This window comes from Fukomys damarensis, unplaced genomic scaffold (genome assembly GCF_012274545.1).
Source record: "Fukomys damarensis isolate Sample0158 unplaced genomic scaffold, DMR_v1.0_HiC HiC_scaffold_18, whole genome shotgun sequence".
NCBI lineage: Eukaryota > Metazoa > Chordata > Mammalia > Rodentia > Bathyergidae > Fukomys > Fukomys damarensis.
In genome coordinates, this window is record NW_022900930.1 from 30,333,103 (window position 1) to 30,353,773 (window position 20,671).

At 36.0% G+C, this 20,671-nt stretch overlaps 1 protein-coding gene across 1 annotated transcript in view; it reads left to right on the forward strand.

Annotated features, from left to right (window-relative positions):
- The first annotated feature begins 2,307 nt into the window (after positions 1-2,307).
- The window catches only part of Hpgd (15-hydroxyprostaglandin dehydrogenase), a 35,540-nt gene continuing 17,176 nt past the window's right edge, over positions 2,308-20,671 (forward strand). Inside the window, exons 1-5 of the mRNA XM_010629818.2 lie at positions 2,308-2,480; positions 2,718-3,117; positions 3,387-3,510; positions 6,504-6,610; positions 18,827-18,923. Of these exons, the coding sequence (XP_010628120.1) occupies positions 3,025-3,117; positions 3,387-3,510; positions 6,504-6,610; positions 18,827-18,923 (421 nt within the window). The 5' untranslated portion in view covers positions 2,308-2,480; positions 2,718-3,024. The remainder of the gene's footprint in view (positions 2,481-2,717; positions 3,118-3,386; positions 3,511-6,503; positions 6,611-18,826; positions 18,924-20,671) is intronic.

Here is a 20,671-nt window from a genome sequence, read left to right on the forward strand (position 1 = left end):
TATATTAAATGTCTTATAGATAATTTTGTTTGATTTAAGTTTTTTATTTTTGTTTGTGGCAGTGCTGGGAATTTAAAAGCCTCATACATCCTGGATAAGCATTCTATCACTGGAGGTACAGCCTCAGACATGTTTTAAAGTGTACCTTCAACATAAAACATAATAAAAGTTTGAAATCATATCAATATATTTTCCTCATCTTACTGTTATATAAAAACATAATCATAGCATATGAGAAATCTCACTATCTCCTTAAATTTTGCACTATGGATCGAACATAGATCATATTCATGTGTACCTCATCCAACATCCATTGAACACACGCATCCACTTATTCTGGAAGAAGTGAAGAAAAAGCACAGCCCTCAATTAAGGCACACAATGATGGTAAGCTAATTACAGTAGTGTGACTGGTGTTTCTACTGAGAGATATGACAGCTGAGGAGGAAAACGAGTGAGGAATGTGGGAGGAGAATGATACCCGAGTGAGAAATTATGGATGGCAAAGGGTGAGGCAGGTTGTAACTGAGTACTTCCTAGAAAGAACACAAATAAGAAAGGCACAAAACACCTTATTTGCAGTGACCTGGAACTTAGAGATTTTAGGGATTTTAACAACAAGAGCCTAAACATGATCAGATCTATGTTTTAGAACTTTACTTAGGATGAGTGTGGAAAATGAAATGAATTTAAGAAGTTTTGGGGCAAAGAAATAACTCCAGAGTCTAACAACTATTAGGAGAAAGTAGAAGGGTCTGAACAAAGGCTGTTGGTAGTAGAAACTGAGAAAGAAAGGGATAAAGGGTTATTAAATTTGCCCTGGGTCCCAGTTCTTCCTAAGTGGTCCAAGAATTATTGCCTATTTTTCCTCTTTCTAACATGTATGATTTATTAATAATCAAGAAGCAATTATTGGTGACTAAAACTTACTGTATTGTTACACTGTGCCAAGCACTATAATAGTGCTTTACATTCATTAGTTAATTGCTATTCTACTACAAAAGAATTTGAGGCCAGGCTGGGAATTTAGCTCAGTGGCACCATGCCTGCCTCTCAAGTGCGAGGTCCTGAGTTCAATCCCTGATACCAGAAAATAAATGAACAAATAAATAAATGAATAAGAAACTGAGGCCCAGAGAGTTGAAGCAACTTGTCCTAGGACACACAGCTGGTCAGCAGTGCAGACAGTTAGAAACCCTTGCTGTTTGAATCATTATACCTCATCCACCCACCCCCAAAACCACTTCCTACTTTTTCAGTTTTCACTTTCTAGGACTCCTGATCTTTTAATCTGAGTTCTGTCCTTTCTTAAAAGATAAGCTCTTTTGCTCTTTCACCTTCCAATCAATTGTCCAGTCCATTTCTTTTCATGTAATGTTGGTCTTGAATCCATAGCAATATCTGTCTTCTAACCAGTTATTTTCTCCTTAAATTTCAGCATTTTGGTTTCTGAATCTTCTAAATGTACTCATGTTACTGTCCTGGAAAATTCAAAATATGTTGCCATCCTTTCCTTTGTGTTCATCCAAGTATTTTGCATTATTAACCTTTTCTTTTATTCCTCAAAACTTTTCTCCCTATAAGTGCTAGGAAACTTATTCTCCCAGCCCAGTGGTTCCTTTTATGTCTCTTTTACCAGATCTTTCAGATGGAGGAACTGTTCCGTTTCTTCTATGTTTCACGCATGCCATCACTAGTTTGTATTTTTCTTTTCTTTTCTTTTTGTCCTATGCTGTTCTCTCAATATGATCCCTCACTTACTCTTCACATTACAATCCCAATTATTATAATAAAATATAAGTATCTTCCTGTCTAAATTTCCAACGTTTTTTCAAGACTCAATTTCAAAGCATCTTTGAAGACTTTTGCTCTCATGGCTTATCAACAACATGCATTGTATTTTACAGTCTTTCCAATACCTTTTCCCTGATGAAGTTGTCAGAAGACCGAGGATGTCCTTTTGCAAGCAAAGAAACTTTACAAAGGATTCATTAGTGTTAGTGTTTTACAGAACTACTCCCCCAAGAGCTCTACTAGAAAAAATTATAGATCTCTTTGTCAAAATACATGCCTACCAAACTGACAAAATCGAAACCTGGCAATATTAACATGGGGTAAAGAGACCAGTTGGTGTCTAACAGTGGTTGAATTAATGCATCTCACCAGCTAGGAGTTCCTGGAGGGCAGGGATCCTTCGTCCCACTCTAAGCTGAGCCTCCAAGCAAGTGTGATTCAGTGAGTAAACATTCCATTGAATCAACAACTGGCCAGGTTTCCAGGAACTCTGGAAGTCCTGTGCAAGTAGATGTTGAAAATTCTTGCAGGGCACAATCAGGATGACACAGAAATCAACTCTGATCGGAGACGCGTGTGCAACAAGATTCTAGAAGTTCCAGCTTGGAGTAGGATGAAGAGATCTCAGGCCAGAGAACAAGTTTATTTACCATTTCCAGTATCAGTACAACGTATCAAAAACACAAGTAAGTAAAACACAAGGTTCCTGGTTACTTTTGCCCTCTTCAACTCTGCTTCAGGGATCATGAGTTGGTGGTTCTTACAAAAACTGAGACAAAAGAGCAACTTCGCTACTTTGCTGGTTTGTTTGCTTGCTCTGGAAAGGAGGCGGGTGGTATCCAAGCTCCCAAGGCTCTCTGCGCTGCTCTTCTACCCGGCTGATCTTTTAAGGCACTAAAGGAAACATTTTTTTTTTTTTTTAGGAAATAACTTTTCATCGCTCAGTTCACCACCAGTCACACAGCCAGAGGCTGAGGAGGAAGGTCTCACTCGGCATTGGCTGCCTGAGGCAAGTCTAGAAGGCAAAGATCTCAAAACCCTGTACTCCCGGAGGGCAGGTGTCGCAGCCCTGGGTTCCGGACGCCGTCTTGACAGTTTCATCCCCGCCCACAGGCAGGAGAGCGCCTGGCCAAGCAGCACGCTGGCGCGCAGGGGGCCATAAAAGCAGCTACGGCGGCGTAGAGACGCGGAGCTTGCACACTGCCTGCCAGGGCGATCTGTGGCCACACCATGCATGTGAACGGCAAAGTGGCGTTGGTGACCGGTGCTGCGCAGGGCATAGGCAGAGCCTTTGCAGAGGAGCTGCTGCATAAGGGCGCCAAGGTAAGCACGGAGCCTGGCCGCTGTAACTTACCTCCCCCTCCCCACGCACCGCCGCCCAGGGGTCCCGGGAGATAGAGGAACGCTCAGCCTGCCCGCCTTGTCACTTCCGAAAGCTCTGCTCCCAGCCTCTGGGGCTGACTTTGAAAGCGACTGCCATTGAACCTAAACTTCGCCAAACTTCAGGTCTGGCAGCGGAGCGTCTGGTTTCTTTTTTTGCGCCTCTGTTTCATGAGCTGCTCAGAACCTGTATTACTCTCCTGCCATTTCAGGTAGCGCTGGTGGATTGGAATCTTGAAGCAGGTGTAAACTGTAAAGCTGCCCTCGATGAGCAGTTTGAACCTCAGAAGACCCTGTTCATCCAGTGTGATGTGGCCGACCAGGAACAATTGCGAGGTAAGACAGGGGAATCAATCCATCAACTTGAAACACACCCTGAACAAGCAACAACCTGAAGGCAGCCTGGGCGAGAGAGCCGGCCCGGCACAGCGCCAGGCTGACTACCTCCTGGAGAACCTTTCATGCTCCAGAGGATGGCTTGGACTGTTGCTCTTCCTATTGACAACTAGTGGTCATAAAAAGTAAGGAGAGACAGGGTTGCCTGAGAAATCCTTTTATTTTAGTCATTTGTCAGCAAGAAGTGTAATCAAAACTCCTTTGTGTACTCAGAGACACTGCTGTAACGTAATTATTAAATAATGGCAATTGCTGACCGACCTTGGAAGTTAAAATTGGCAAACAACTTCTCTTGGAAAACTAGGAGACAGAGTTCAACGACAATCAAATGTGGCAGTGTTCGTCTTTAGAACATAATAGATTATAAATTCAAGGATCTTGGTCACAGAGATCCTAGAGGCTTTTAGCCATGTGTTTTCCCTGACTTTCCCCTATGAAACGGTATTTTAAAATAATAATAACAGCACTTGGTTAGAATAGCAGAAGAAAAGTCTCTATCAGCCTTTCCTCAATGCTTTCCTGTTTCTGTGTACTCACTTAAAATAGATCATCTACTTGTGAAATATAAGGGACACCATTGGTGTGGACAGAAAACAGCTCTGTTCATATACAGACAGGGCCTGATAGATTTGCATAAAAAGTATTTTCCTAGGGAAAATAGAAAAAATAAATTGTTTGCATTTCATAAAGTTTTATTCAAAGAGATTGAGTGAATTGTTAGGCACATTTTTAGTCCAGGAGTCAGATGAATTTCATAAATTTTGCTCTAGTACTCCTCATTATGGGACACTGCAGTATGAATTTATTTTAAAACTTTTAGTATATTCTGTAAGAATGAAAGTGGATGGTTATGTTAGAAGAGATTGTACTTCATGGAAATTGTTTTAAAGGAAGTTATGTAATTATAATCCACAAATGCTGTAAAGACCTGTAACACAGATGACATGCATCAGAAGAACAGTTCTATAAACACAGTGCTAGTAGAATTGCCAGAGGATAACTTTGTTGGTTGCACACGATACTTTGGTTTGAGAAGAGAGTAGTGTTTAATCCCAGCACTCATGCTGATGGAATAAGGAACTGTATAGATAATCGGAAAATGATTTGTGTCTCAATTTATGTAATTTCGCACATGATATTTAAGCTCAGTTACTTTGCTTTGCATTGTTTAAAATTAATGCCTTGTCTGTAAACACGTTACTCAAGGAAGAAACCAAGAGTGACCTGGGGAGGGCATGCTTCTCATGAGAAATCCCCACAATGTCTGGACATTTGCAGTTATCTGCATCAACGAAAAGTGTGACACCAATTCTTTCCATTTCAGGACTTATGTTGATTACAACTCTTAAAACTGTTGATAGACACACTGAATTTATAAAATACTTCAGCTTGAGTAGGTGTTTGGAGGTGACCTAGACCTGACTAATTTTACAAATTAACAAATTGCAGCACAGAGTTTAGATAAGTTATAGAGAATGCCACAGGAGGTAAATTAGAAGACATTTAAGGTCAGTGGGATGTCAGGAAAGAAAAATGATGTCTCTCTCACATCGGTAAAGGCAGGAGACCAGAATGAAGAAAGAAAATTACAGAAAAATTAGACATACATATTTAACAATTTAATTTCCCACAAAGCGGGACAGTTTCTGAAGAGTTATAAAGAGTGGAACCGATTTAAGATAGAAAGGCAGAAAAAAAGAGAACTTAGTATTCTACGTCTGACCTTTTCTGGAACCAATTTGAGATGTTCAGAAACAGTTTTAAAATTCCATGAAAAAGTAAACAGGTTTTATTTTTTGTTATTGTTTTCTTTCCCACTATAGTGAGTGTAAAGGGATACATATTAGAAATCCTTGACAAAGTTTTCAGCCACTAACTTGCACAGCAGATTATCCGTTTGCAAACTGGTCAATAAGTGCTTTTCCAAATATGTATGGTGGTCATTAATAATTGTATGAATTTGTTTCACTCAAAATAAGTTTATGTTGATCTACTTTTTTAAAGGAGCAAATATGCCAGCTTGGATATCTGAGAACGCATTTCTATGCTTTGGAATAATAACTGCAATTGTTATCTATACTCTGAAGTAATAGAACCAGGCTGAATAATACAAGACCATCAGAAACAGTCTCAATCAATAGAACTACATAAAAGGCTGCTTTGAAAAATAATGAATTTCTCACTGTTAAGGTGGAAAGGCCTAGTTTGGACTGGATAAAAAGGATTTTCAAGAATTAAATGGAATTAGTGACACTGAGGCCTCAGAATCCAGACTTTACCCTGTTTGAACAGAGTTTTAATACAAACTTATAATGTAAAGTAGTAATAAATAGTGATAAGGAGAGAAAATAAAATAGCAAACATAAAGTTTCATTAAATCAACTGAATGAAAAGTAGATTTTTATGAGTAGACTATAAAATCTTCCTCAAATAGTCATAATGGATTTGAACACATAAGAAAACTTATGTTAACATGATACTTTTAAAGCATGATACGGCTTGTTAATAAAAGATGTCTGTCACAGTCTATGCTGTAGTCCAATAACTTCCTAGCTAGCTGAGCTGAAAAGATACTGACTGCTCAAGTTGACAGCTCTCACCTTAGGATGCTCGATTTTTTAAAATTTACTGCATTAAAGTTACTGCTTATAGATCTGCAATACAGATAATCTAAGGGTATGATAAATTAAGATACTGACTCAGTAGGTATGTGGTGTTCACAAAATTCTATATTTTTTTCACAACTTCCTCAGTAATGCTGATTGAGCCTGCAGCTCCACAAATCACATGTTGAGAAGCAAGGATTTTAAGTTCCAGGTCATGTGTGTGCTTTTCACTGTAAAGGAAGATAAAAATCCATTACATGGCATAAGGTTGGATTTAAATGCTTATATGGACATTAAAATGTATCTATGGTGACTTTTTTAAATTAGATACTTTTAGAAAAGTTGTGGACTACTTTGGAAGATTGGACATCTTGGTCAATAATGCTGGGGTGAATAATGAGAAAAACTGGGAAAAAACACTGCAGATTAATTTGGTAAGCTATTTTATTCATATTTATTCCCTAAATCATCTGATAACATGATGTTTATAAAAGAATAAACGAAGCTTGTAATTTTTTACAAATGAAACAACGAGCCACAATATAGAAAATGGAAATTAGAGAAGGAAAGAAGAAAAGGCATTTCCTTTTACATTTAAGAAGACATTTGAGACTTAGAATTATTAAAATGGGCCTGTCAAGATTTTAAGAGGAAATAAGAAAAAAAAACGTAGTTTGTTGTAACTCAGGGATCAGCATACTCCTAACTACAGGTCACAAGGGCCACCTGTGACCTGCAATATAAAAATGGTTACCTTTTTAGATGGCTGAAAAATAATAAAATATATGAATATTTAAAATTCAGATTTCAGTGTCATGAAAGTGGTACTGGAACACAGCCACAGTCACTGGTCTTGTATTGCCAATGGCTACTTTTATGCTGTGATGAATGGCAGAGTTGAATGATGTAACAGAGGCTGCATGGATGGCAAGAGCTAAAATATGAACTATCTAACCGTTTACAGAATGAGCTATACAAACCCTAACTTTCCTTATTTGTCTGAAGAATAAATCTTAATAAATGCTAGAACATGGCAGAAATATAGTTAAAAGTAAAAATGTAACTTCTATTTTTTGTTTATTTTCATCAGTATCTGTTTGCGTTGCATAATGATTACATGTATTACGGGGATAGGAACGTGTACAAAACACCTCTGATTTCTTTTCTTGTCCCCCACTCCTCCCACTCATCCCTGCTTCTTCCATCTGTTGGTGCCCCTCCAATTTGCAAAGGCTCTATTTCCATTTTGCTCTTTCAATTCTTTATTTTTTCATCCTCTTTCTCTCCCCTACCTCTCCCTCCTTCCATCTCTGGTCCACATTCCCATTTGAAAAAGATCTTCCTACTTCCTATTATCTATCTTTAATTTTAGGTTTCTCACCTAACAGTGACCATGTAATATTTAAGCTTGAGTGTCTGGTTCATTTCATTTAATATTATGACATCTATTAACCTATAAGTGCCTCAAGTTTATTCTTTTTTATGACAGAGTAGTACTTCACTGTAAATGAACACCGTTTATTCATTCATCTGTTGATGGATATATAGGCTATTATGAACTCTGCTGCCATAAACATGGATATTTATGTATCACTGTACTATGATGATTCTTGCTAGAAGGCGAATAGCTGGGTCAAATGAAATTTCTAATTTTAGCTTTTTGTGGAATCTCCATACTGATTTCCATTGTGGTTTCACTAGTTTACATTTCCTCCTATAGTATAGAAGGGTTCCTTTCTCCCTGAAGCCTCACCAGATATGCTATGGCTTTATTTCTTCATTATATTCTTTCAGGAGTAAGATATTATCTTAGAACATTTCTCTGATAGCCAGCAAAGCTGAACATTTTCTCATGTGTTTAGTGCACTAAATTTGAACTTCTGAGAAGGGTCCATTCATTTCAGTAGCCCATTTTTTTTATTAGACCTTTTATTTTGGGAGGTCTAATTTCTTGAATTCTTTATATATTCTAGATGTGAATCATCTGTCCAAAGAATAACTGGCAAAATTTTGCCCGTTATGTATAATGTCCCTTGACTCTGTTGGTGGATTCCTTTGCTCTGAAGGTTTTTAATTTTATAAGATCCTATTTGAGAATTCTCAGACTATGTCTTGTGCAACTGGGGTCTGTTCAGAAAGTCCTTGCCTACCTATATCTTTGAGAGTTTTAGCTATTTTGTCTCCCAAAAGATCAAGTGTTTCTGTTTTAACATTTAGATCCTTGATCCATTTTGAATTTAGCTGAGGAGATGGGGAGAGATATGGATCTAGACTCAATCTTCCGAATGTGGATGTCCAAATTCCCGGAATTATTTGTTTAAAAGTGTATGTTTTGGGCCCTTTTGTCAAAGCCAAATAGCTGAATGTACTTGAGGTTGTTTTTGCTGTTCCATTGATCCACATGTTGTTTTTTGTGCCAGTACCATGCTGTTTTTATCACTGTAGTTTTATACTATGACTTTAAATCAAGGATTATGATATCGCCTGCTTTATTTTTACTACTCAGGATTTCTTTTGCTATTCTGGGTCTTTTTTGACTCCATATGAATTTTATGATTGCTTTATTTAGATCGGAGAGAAATGCTGTTGGTATTTTCATTGTGATGGCATTCAATCTATAGATCAGTCTTGGAAGTACACTCATTTTGACTATATTGATTCTGTCCATCCAGGAACACTTTCTGATGTTCTTTTCAATCTCCTTTTTCAGAGTAATACAATTTTCATTGTAGAGGTCTTTTACTTCACTGGGTAGGTTAATTCCTAAGTATTTAATTTCTCTTGATGCTATTAAGAATGGTATCATTTTCACAATTTTTTTCTCAGTGAGTTAATAGTTTACAGGAACACTATTGATTTTTGTGTGTTGATTTTGTATTCTACTGCATTGCTGAATTTGGTTATTAATTCTAGGGGTCATTTGGTGGGATTTTTGGGGTCTTATATTCAGAGGATAGTGTCTTCTGCAAATAAAAATACACCAACTTCTTCCTGCACTATTCTTTCTATTTCTTTCTCTTGCCTGATCGTTCTGACTAGTGTTTAGAGGACTGTGCTGGAGTGGTGACAATGGGTATCCTTGTTTAGTTTATGTCTTTAGGAGGAGACTTTCATTTTCTCCCCAATTAATATATGGCAGTAGGTTGGTCAAATGACTTTCATCAGACTGAGGTACAGTCCTACATGTATAAGCTTCAAAGTTTTTATCATGAAAAGATGTTGGAATTTGTCAAAGGCTTTTTGTGCCTCTAATGAGATGATAATATGATTGCTGTCACTGCTTCTGTTTGTGTGATGTGCTACGTTTATTAATTTAAATTTGTTGAACCATTCTTGATTCCCTAGAATGAAGCCAACTTACTCATGGTGTATGACCTTTTTGATGATTTGCTGCATTTTGCTTGCTAGCATCTTGTTGAGGATTTTTGCACCAGTATTTATTAGAAAGATGGCCTGCAGTTCATTTTTTTTTTTAATTGGGTCTTTGTCTGGTTTGGGAATTGGAGTAATGCTGGCTTTTAGGAACATTTTGGGAGTAGTAATTTCCTTTTGATTTCATTAAAAAGTTTGCAGAGAGCTACTTCCTGTGGGTCTTAGAGAATTCAACAGTTAATAATTCAGGCAGGTTCCAGGCTTTTCTTAGTTGGTAGGTTTTTTTATCACTGATTCAGTGTCATTGCTTGCTATTGAATTATACAGCATTTTTAAGTCTTCATAGTTTAGTTTTGGTATATAGGAATTTATCCATTCTTCTAATTTCTCCAATTTATTGGCATAAAGGTTTGTGAAGTAGTCCCTAATAATCTTCTGGATTTTAGCAGTGTCCATTGTGATTTCACCTTTCTCATTAATTTGGGTCTTTTCTTTCCTTTTTTTTTTTTTAAGTTTGGCTAAAAGTTTATTTTCTTAATTCTTTCCAAGAACTAGCTCTTCAATTTATTAATGTTTTGTATTGTTTTTTGGTATTCATGTCATTGATTTCTTCTCTAATTTGTATAATTTCTTTTCTCGCACAAGTTCTGGATTTGGATTGTTTTTGTTTTTCTGTCACCTTGAGGTACATCTCTAGGTTAGTTAGTTATTTGGGCTGTTTTTCTGCTGTGGACATTCACACATTTGAACTTCCCTCTTAACACTACTTTTTGTCTCATCCTTCTGGTATGTTTTACTGGAATTATCATTTAACTCTAGGAATTTTCTTATTTCTTCCTTAATTTATTTTGTACAAATTTTGACTATTTTGCACTTTGTTGGATATTATGTAGTCTATTTTGGGAAATGTTTCATGGATGCCAAGAAGAATGTATATTCTGTTGTTGGGTGGAACACACTATGTATACCTTTTAAATCTATTTGTCTGAAGGTTCAGTTCAACTCTGATATTTCCTTGTTGATTTTTTCTCTAGTTGATTTTTCGATTTGTGATAGTGGTAATGAGTTTCCTAAGTAAAATTTTGTTGATGTTTATCTGATTTTTTATGTCTATTATCATTTATTTTATGAAGTTGAGTGTGCCTCTCTTTGATGATATGTTTATAATTTTTATTCTTTCTACTGAATAGTTCCCTTAACTATATGTAGAGTTCTACTTTGCCTCTTCTGTTCAGTCTTGGTTTAAAAATCCACTTTGCCTGAAAAGAAAACACTATTTTTAGTGTATGATTTTGGTTTTGGATTATGCAGCATACCATTGAACTTTGTTTCTTGATCTCTTAATGGTCTGACAACCTGTATTTTTTATTGGCAAACTGAGATCATTTGCTTTGACAATTATAAATGATAATAACTGATAAGTATTGATTTATTCATGTCATATATTATTTTCCTCCTGCTGATTTCCTTTTTTTTACTCGTCTACTTAACTCTTTGCTCTACCTGGTGCTTCATTGGGCCTTATGGTATGGCAGCTTTCTAGGATCTCCTTCAGTGTATTTTGAAGTGCTGGCTTGATGGTCATGAATTCCTTTAGGTGGTCTTTATGCTGAAAATATCCTATTTCTCCATCAATTTTGAAAGATAATTTTGCAGGTTAAATCAGTCTGTTGGAAAAAAAAAGTTGTTTTTTTTTTCTAGTTTGAGATTTGTGTTGAGTTTGTTGTGATTCTAAAGGTTTATCTTTCTTTTGTGTTGTTATGGTTGGGTTTGTTTGTTTTGGTACCTGGGATCAAACTCTGATCCTTGGGCTTACAAGGCAAACGGTAGAACCACTGAGCTAAATAGCCGGCCCATAAAGGTTTTTCTTTTTTAAGCGATTTGTTCCCTTTCTCTAAAAGCTTTAAAGATTCTGTCCTTGTGTTGGATGTCTGATATTTTGACAATGTGTCACACAGAGGTGCTTTTCTGACCTTGGCTATTTGGGCTCTGTATGCCTTACTTATTATCTTCATGTTAAATTATTTTTCCAAATTGGAAAGTTTTCTGCTACAACTTCTTACAGATTTTTTAAGGTCCTTTTTGATGCCGTCTAATTTTTCTCGAATTCCAATTCATTTTCGATTACTCTTTTGAATCCATATTTCTTGTTCCTTATTGTTTTTAAAGTATCTCTCTTCAATAGGCATCTGATAACAGCTTCATCCTCTAGTTCTGCTGCTCTGCCCTCACACTGAACACTTCTGCTGCCCATAGTTTTGATTGAATTTTTAACTGCCTGAATTTCTACTAGGAGGCTTTTTATGGACTCTAGTTCTTTTTTATGCTGGTCATTCACGTTTTGCATTGTTTCTTTAGTTCTGCTAGCTTTTAATTAGTGTCTTCTGCATACTCACTACTCATTTTGTTTATTTGGCCCAAAATCTGTTCACTTATACCTCCAGTGAGCTTGTCAATGCCTTATTCATCTGTGTTTATATTATACCTGATAGCATTTCAAATAACCCGGGGGTATGGCTTTTGGTTTTCTCCCCTTCAGTGCTGCATGTATCAACTTTGAGGGAGTTCAGAGTTGTTGAAGATATTTTGTTGGCTTGTCTGCTCGTTTCAATTTTTTGTTTGTTTTTTGTCTTGTTTTCTGTCCAGAGGCTTGTGGGCTGGTTATAGTAGATATGTTGCTGCTAATATGGAGACCTGTTTAGTTAGTGTCTACTTTTAAGATATACTCTGGCTAGCTTTTGGCTTTTGCCTTTCTTCCAGGATCCAGCCACCTCTGTTTATTTGGAAGGGGAGATTACAATTTATTTGGCCCAATACCCAGTTTTCCAGAAATGGGATAAAATATATTTTTAAAAAAAGAAAACGGGGAATGAGAAAAGAGAGAGGAAAAAAAGAGGACCAAAAAATAAGCAAACAAAAACAAAAGCAGTATAGGGAAAAAAGAAAATGTGAGATAGATCTCCAAACACCACAAAAAAACAACCAGTAAAGGAGAAACAAATGGGTCAAAGTTTTTCCTATGTATTTCCAAATGAGTGGTTTCTTTAAAGGACCCGAAGTCTGGAATCCAGCAAGTTAAGAATCCTCTCTGCCCTGCTTTACAGCCTGTGCCTTTGTGATGTGACACCCTCACCCCAGGTTCAAGAGGTTCCCTGTAAACTCCAGGCTATGGCTGCTGTCTAAGCCAAATCTCACCCCTCTCCACACTGGAAAAACACAAGAAACAATCAGATCACTGGTCTCACCTGGATGTAAGTGGTGGTGTGAGGACTCAAGCCAACTTCTGTACTCAGTCTCATGGCCATCAGATCCAGCCACCTCTGAAATACACACTCACCAAACCTGGCCTCCCACGGTGGAATGCAGGCCCTGTGTCCTTCCTGGCCTGACTGACTTGAAATCCTCAGGGAATTTCAGTGGCTCTGTATCTCACCCTCTCCCTGTCTGTTCTTTGGGTCCATCTCTGTTCATATTAAGTCTGTCTCTTGCTGATGCTGTATTGTGAGAGCTCTTTTTAAAAATCGCATCAGAGAACATTTATATTTTGTATTTGTAAGTTTAAGCCTTTTATACTTATTTTTACTTTTCTGTTTTATACACCAGTATCTACTGTTTTCTTCTTAGCTTTATTTTGTCCATTCTTTTCCTAAATTCATTGAATAACTTCAGATTTTGGGGTGGTAAGAAAATGATACTCAAAAAATTTTAGCTGTAAATTCTGACTAAGAACCATATTTAATTACATCATCTGTTTACTAATAAAACAAAAATTTAATGAATATACAGCAGGTGAGAACTGTGGAAAACTTTAAGAATATTTTTATAAACCTATGTTACTTACTAAAACCATAATAAATGCTAAGAATTTTTAAAATCTTGCTACCCTAGTAAAAATGCAATAGCTTTCTCTCTTTAACATTGCTACTGATAACTTTAGTAGATTTATCAGCAATCATTACATATGTTATTATAAAAGTCTCTAGAACAGAAAGATCCTATTTTAAGTGCATCCATAATAGGAACCTACTATGTCTTTTCTCTGAGAGATCACTGTCAGAAACAGTGTGCAATGACCAGAGTTAATATAGAAAAACATGAAAATAGTAAGGCATTCATCACAAAGATACAGAATATGAATGATTTCATCTAGGTAAGAGGGCATATTTTTTTAATGTGGGCTGTGTGAAGGAATAAGCACCTGTTCCAAACAGGAAAGTACCTACAACACTTGCAAATAAAATTTTCTTCCTATTCTTCCAACAGAGAACTTTTATTTTGACCCCTTTCCCCATTGAAATTTAGTCAGCCTGAGTCTTTACTTTAGTCTCGCTGACATGGATCACTTCTTAGCTTAACTTCAAGGATCAATGATATTTGCTTATTTTTACACAGAGGTATGTCCTTTGTAGCTTAAAAATGTGTTACTTTTCTTGCTACCTACAACCTTGTACAAAAGCAAACTAGAATTGGACTAATCTTTTTCCAACTTGATTATCTCTGTTAGAGTAATCCAAATGTTTGTATGTGGTTTGTATAACTTTTTGTTTGTTTTAGACTTTGCTCCAGATGCTTCTCTCTTCTTTCTCTCTCTCTCTCTCTCTCTCTCTCTCTCTCTCTCTCTCTCTCTCTCTCTCTCTCTCTCTCTCTCTCTCTCTCTCTCTCTCTCTCTCTCTCCCTCTCTCCCTCTCTCCCTGTGTGTGTGTGCTGGGGATTGAACCCATACTCTTACCACTGAGTTCCTATACCCCCAGAATCAATCTTTCTCACTTCTGATACCTTATACAACATATTTGAAATATTTTCATAGAATTTATCAATTTACAACTTTATTGTGTGTGGTTTATACTAGCACATGCCTCCTCAATGCAGAAAACCACAGTTCTGTGTTCTAATATAGTAGAAGTTCAATTAATATTTATGGCAAAATGCCACTATATGATATTTTGCACACACGCATATCCATTTCTTTATTTTAACGTGATGTTTATGTGATATCCTAGTAGATCAGTGCTACCAAACAGTATCAGCTGTTCTTCCACTTTCATAGTTTACCAAACTTGCTTATTTCCTGGTTCTTTACACTGCTGATCTCATCACTGTTGCCACACAAAATACACTGTCTCAGTTATTTTTCTCTTGTTGCTGAGACAAAATACTCAACCCTCAAAGTTAAAGGAGGAGAGATTCATTTAGCTCACAGTTCGTAGAGGTTTCAGTCTCTAGTTGACTGGCCCCATGGCAGGATAGCCCATAGCAGAGTGGCGTCACAGAGAAGGAACAGTTCATTGCAGAAGACAGCAAAAAGCAACAAGGGTCCCTCCCAGCATTTTTTCCCCCTTTTTATCTTATCCAGGCTCCTTACAGCAGGAAGTGCTCACAGCTAGCAGCCTTGAGCCTAGCCTTGCACCATGAATCAATCCCAGCATCACACACTCTACATCCAGTTTCCTCTCAAAATGTCTCACCCATGACCGACCGCCTGAGGCCTTGGGCGAACATCTAAATATGAGCCATAACGTACATCAAACCTTTCCCAGTCTTCGTTTCACTCCACTGTTTTATGCTTCATCTTTTGTCTGAAGCCAATAACAGCACTGTTATTTATAGCTGCTCAGAGCTCAGCGCTCAGACTGTCCAGTAAAGACTGAGTCTTCGTAATCTATTGACGATCACTCTGGCAACTGAGTGGAAATAGACTTAACTTTGAATATTAACCAGGCAATATATAATATACTTTTCTTGCTTTTAACTATTTGAAATTGTAATAACCCTATTCAGGTCAGAACTACGATCTAATTTGGACATACAACTAATACATTTTGAGTTTTTTAGTATAATTAAATAAAAATTAAACAATATAGTTAGCTAATACTGGTAAATTTTTTCGGAAATGTATTAACTGATTAAAATTTGGCTCTATAAGAAGAGTAGATTTAGAATTAGTCGAAGCTAAAGTATAGTCCTGAATCTACAATTTATGAACTATTATTTTATTTCTTTGACATTGAGTGTCCCAGTTTGGAAAAGGGGAAGGATGAACTTCCTACCTCGGAGATTGTTGAGTTTGATGTGAAACAGCTACCGTAGTATAGTTCAATTGCATTTGCTTTCCACGCATCAAGACTACATTTTTCTCATGCCCCATTTTAATATCGCTTCCTCTGCCTTACTTGACTTCTAATAAGGACTTAAGGAAATGGATAGATAGTATTCCTAAACATACTTACTTTTGACTTTCAAAGATATTGATTTACAAACTAAATTAGTAACCATTTTGCCTCCATTGCTACTTTACAATATTGACAGGACTAATTGAACTATATGACAAAGGGGATCTCCAGTATTATAAGTAGTTCCATCAAGGGGAAGGAAAATTATATTTAGCACTACAAGAAAAAAGTGGAAAAATATTTTAATATGAAAAAAGAAAGGATGAAAATGGGGTTAAGAAAAAAATGATACCTTTATTAATACTCTTTGAGAACTGTTCTGAAGAAAATACAAGGACCCAAAAAGTACAGTTGCTTGATTTAGCTCCCACAATTATTTTTATTACAGGACAATGCAAAAAAAAAAATAAATACATGAGCAGCAAACTTAAAGGAAAGTAAAGGAATAAAGGAAGACAAGATAAAGGAAAAGGAGAAGTGATGGATCGAAAATTTCATTAGTGAAAAACTTGTGTTGACATATTCACATATTTTGTAGAAGATATAATGCCTAATGACTACACAGTTAAACAAGTGGACTGTTAAATGGACAAAGGTCCATTTATCTTTGTTACTAGAGAATTATTCTTAGCCTAGATGAATTTTGAGCATGGTTTTGTTGAAGAGTGCTATAATTAATTTAAAATAATTTAGTATTTGGAATACAACACAATTGCTACTTCTGAATTACATATAAATGTTATCTCTTCATAACCAAAAACTTAAGAATGTGTCAGTTTGATCATTTCATTAGTAATGGAAGTGTTGCTTTATTCTTTAACCACACGGATTTAGACATAGGATTGTTTTTGAACCAGCTACAGTACAGAATTTTAACTACCTTCATGAAGTAAGCAGAAATAATAATATAGATTCAAATTAGTTTGTGTTTGTATCTAGAAATGTCTATAATTTTCTCTTTTTATGATGTAGGATATAATCACCTAATCTTTAAAATAAATAAACATTCCTTAAGGACAAAATAATCTATTAAGAGGACACATTTATTCTCTGGTTTTTCTAAGAAGATCTGACAGAAGGAAAAATGTTAAAAGGAGAAAGGACGAAACATAGAATTTATGTACAATCAAAGAATTAGACCTGCTGTGTGGATTTATCCCATAAACTCTTTCACTTGAAAAATCATTCAGTTCTTAAACTGAGAATGAATAAGAAAAATGTTTTGTTCTGCTCCACCAAAAACCTAGGCATAAAATTTACTACCAAAAAAAGAAAATAGGGCCAGGGATTTAGCTCAGTGGTTCCGCCACCTGCCTCGAAAACACAAAGACCCAAGTTCGATCTCTGGTACAAAAAAAAAAAAAATTCAAAAAAAGAAAATAAAACTTTTCTATCTGGCTGCATGTTATAGATACTGAAAACAAGAAAGCTGGGTGTCAGAGACACTGTAGGTGTCTGAGATTAGAACTGTAGTGTCAGTGCTTGAAAACAGGAATTTTGTTCAGACACACTGAAGACTGGGGCAGAAACAAACAGAATATACCTGAATGCAGTAATTTCAGCCATCTATATTATTTCTTATTTAAACAGTGTCTAGTTTTTTAAAGGAAATCATGTGAAGAGTTATTTATTCTCCACAAGCCTACTTCATAGCAAACTGACACCCAGCTTAAACGAAAAGAACCTGCAATTTATTTGTTTTGGTGGTTGTTGTTCCAGAGCTACTATTAGAAAGAAGAGGCATTTCTGAATACTTATCAAGTAACCCTCCCCCCTCCCCCAAGAAAGAACTTTTTAAATAAAAAGAAGTTAAACACCAGTGTGCTCCCTCAGTGTCAGACTCATTGCTAGTAAATTATTTTCTTTGAATGTTGTACAGCATGAAGAACTAAGAAATCAAAAGGTAATTTTTCACTTTAAAAAAGTCTGAGTTGGAAGAGAGAGGAATTCTTGAATGTAAAAGGAAAAATGAGGTTTCAAATAACTGTTTTACCCTACTCAAGTAGGTCACTTTGCACAGTGGTGAATCTTAAATGTTAGAAGGAAAGCACCAAAGAGCTCCTGCATGAGAAGTAGCAAAACAATAAACTAGCTCTAAGGAGAGCAGTAGGAAGTGAGTGATAAATTTTGAATAGCACACATTACTGAACTCTATACGTCTGAAGAGCAGAAAATCTCCACTCAAACAAGATAAAACAACTACCCAATTGCATACAAGAGTTCCGGAATATTTGATAGCGCAGGCCAGTGATAGGATCAGGACTGAGTGCGTGTTCGTGTCACCCACCTGCCAGCTTTTCCTTCTGGTTTCCTCTTCATGATGTTAGCAAAATGCCCATTTCAGTCAGTGCACGTATAGCCATCTCTTTCCACTTTTCTTAAGAACAACAGGTACATTTCTCAGCAGCATCCCGTCCCGCACACCCAAGCTGATTGCCCCTCATGACTCACCAGCCGGAACTGGCCGTTCCCTGCCTCCTGATACAGACTCTGTGGAGGAGAATGGGATTTCTGGGACTGAATTAGGTTAATCTGTGTCTACACTAAAGTGGAAGATCACCTTCTACTCTGTTACATGGAAAGATGCAGAGAAAAACAAAGGTGAAATTTTATTGGAAAGAAGAGAGGAGAAAATAAAAACCGTGTTGAACATGAAGGATATCTGCCTTTCTGTATTCCAAAATCCTGGAGAATTAAGTAGTGCAGACAAATGTGGAATACTTGAAAAAGAGAGCAAGAAGTAAAATTTGCCTCCAATGTTTTCAAGAGAAAAAAAGAATGCATGGAATTCTTTAAGATCCTGAGAATTAAGTTAAAATGGCAAAATATATTAAAATACAGCCTTTATCATAATGTTTCATATTGGGGAACTAAATAAAGCTTTGTAGAGACATGACAAGCTACCCAACTCTTAGGCAAACAAGAGAGAATCCAGGAACAATGGGTAACTTTTAAAATATTTTTTTAAAAAACATTTCAAACTCTTTCATTGATTAAACTTGCAGACATCTCCCTAGGTATCTGCCATAGCATTAATAAGTGCAATATTTAAATATGTGATAAAGGCTAATGGTTACATTGTTTTTCCCTTTTCTGCCTCCGGATTAGGCTTCTGTTATCAGTGGAACCTACCTTGGTTTGGATTACATGAGTAAGCAACATGGAGGTGAAGGTGGCGTCATTATTAATATGTCATCTTTAGCAGGTAAGGACAATTAACACGTTAACAGTAACATTTCTTATTGATAATTTGGATGGCAAAAGTAAGTCTTTTCAAGTAAATTTATCATTGACTCGGGTTTGAAATTGAAACATTGTTTAATTTTTTTTGTTTTTTATGAGTCTATGGAATTCACTATTTCATATTATCACAAATTTGAACTATATACTTATTTGCAGTCGCATCATTTTAAGTTATCTTACTGCAGCACCGTTTTACAAACTATAGATATATTTTTCCAGTTACTGGTTTTCAAAGATTACTGTGATACCCTGAACAGTAATGCAGGAGAAAGTATCTTTGACAAAGCAAAAAGAACTGAAGTAAAGTTAAGCTATCTCTATTTCTATATGATTTTATGAGTGTAATTTTTAAAAACATGCGTAATAGTCTGAATATGCTAAACTGCTTTAATAAATAGATCCTTCATGTCACAGTTTAAATGTAGTATGAGTTCATTCCTCTATCATATATCAGCCTAGGGTAAATCGCTCCTTGCAGGATTTCTCTACCGTATGCAGTCTGAAAAAGTTGTTAACAGGTATGCATCTTCAACAAGGTTGCTGTGGAACTGGCGGACTCCTTTCTCTTTAGTAGAATGAGAAAAAGAACATGTGACAGGCAGAGCTTTCAAAACCCCCAGCCCAGTAATAACAAACTTCACTTTGCTCACATTCCAGTACAGGACTTGATCTGATGGTTCATTACGTAAAAGTCTAAGAAATATATTCTTTCTAGGTGCCTAAAAACAAAATGGATTTCATTGGATAGTTGATCATTTTTGCCACACTAAAGACTTATGGACTGGTGCCATACAAATTCAAAGCTATGTTTCATTCAAAATAATGTGATTTAATATCAGCCAATATCTTACTCCTCAGTAGTAACTATAAACTTCTGACAAAAGTTTTTGGAACAACTTAGACTTAGAGTTTAAGAGAAAGGGATGGTTCCTAAAGAATGTAAGTAAAAAGAAAAAGAGAGTGTAAGTGAAATTACGAAGTTTAAATTCTGATTGACACTGACAATAAATCTAAATGATTCATGCAAAAAAATAGCAGTGGCTTCTTAGATTATTCAGTAGCTTTCAGTTTTTGTGGTGATTTCAAAATAGTAATCACTACTTCTCACCCCACTCTCCCAGCTCCAGTAGTATTTGGAGAATCAGGTAGAGTTATCTGTGACTGAATCAATGCCTGATTCTTGACGTTCTTCTTATCCCTCCAGGGTTCAAAGTCAGATGGTCCCAAATATGACTGAAAAGTTGACACTAGGCAGCTTTAGAAATCTCTTTATTTAGAAGTTCTGAAAAAATGGACTAGCATCTGATTTTCTGGGTTCCTTAAAGTCAAAATATCATTGCTAAAGCTATTACAAAACTAATTCTTTGAGTCATTCTGGATATTCTTCTTATTTTCCCTAATATGACATCTACTTATAAATTAAATTTCAATTCTAAAGATATATTAAAAGGTGAGAGCATGAACAATCCTTGAAAATGATATATGCTTTAGAGACAGCAAAATTTTAAGTTCTTAAAGGTTTAAACCCTAAAGGCAAAATGAGAAAGGTAAATTTATACTCTTTTAAAAGAAATGTATAATTGGAAAATTATGAGAATTATATAAATAGTTGCAGAATTGGCAAGAGATATTGAATATTTTCTCTAAAATGTAAATGTACAGAAAAATTGAAACTGTGTTCAAGGGATAATTCCATGGATACTTTCTATA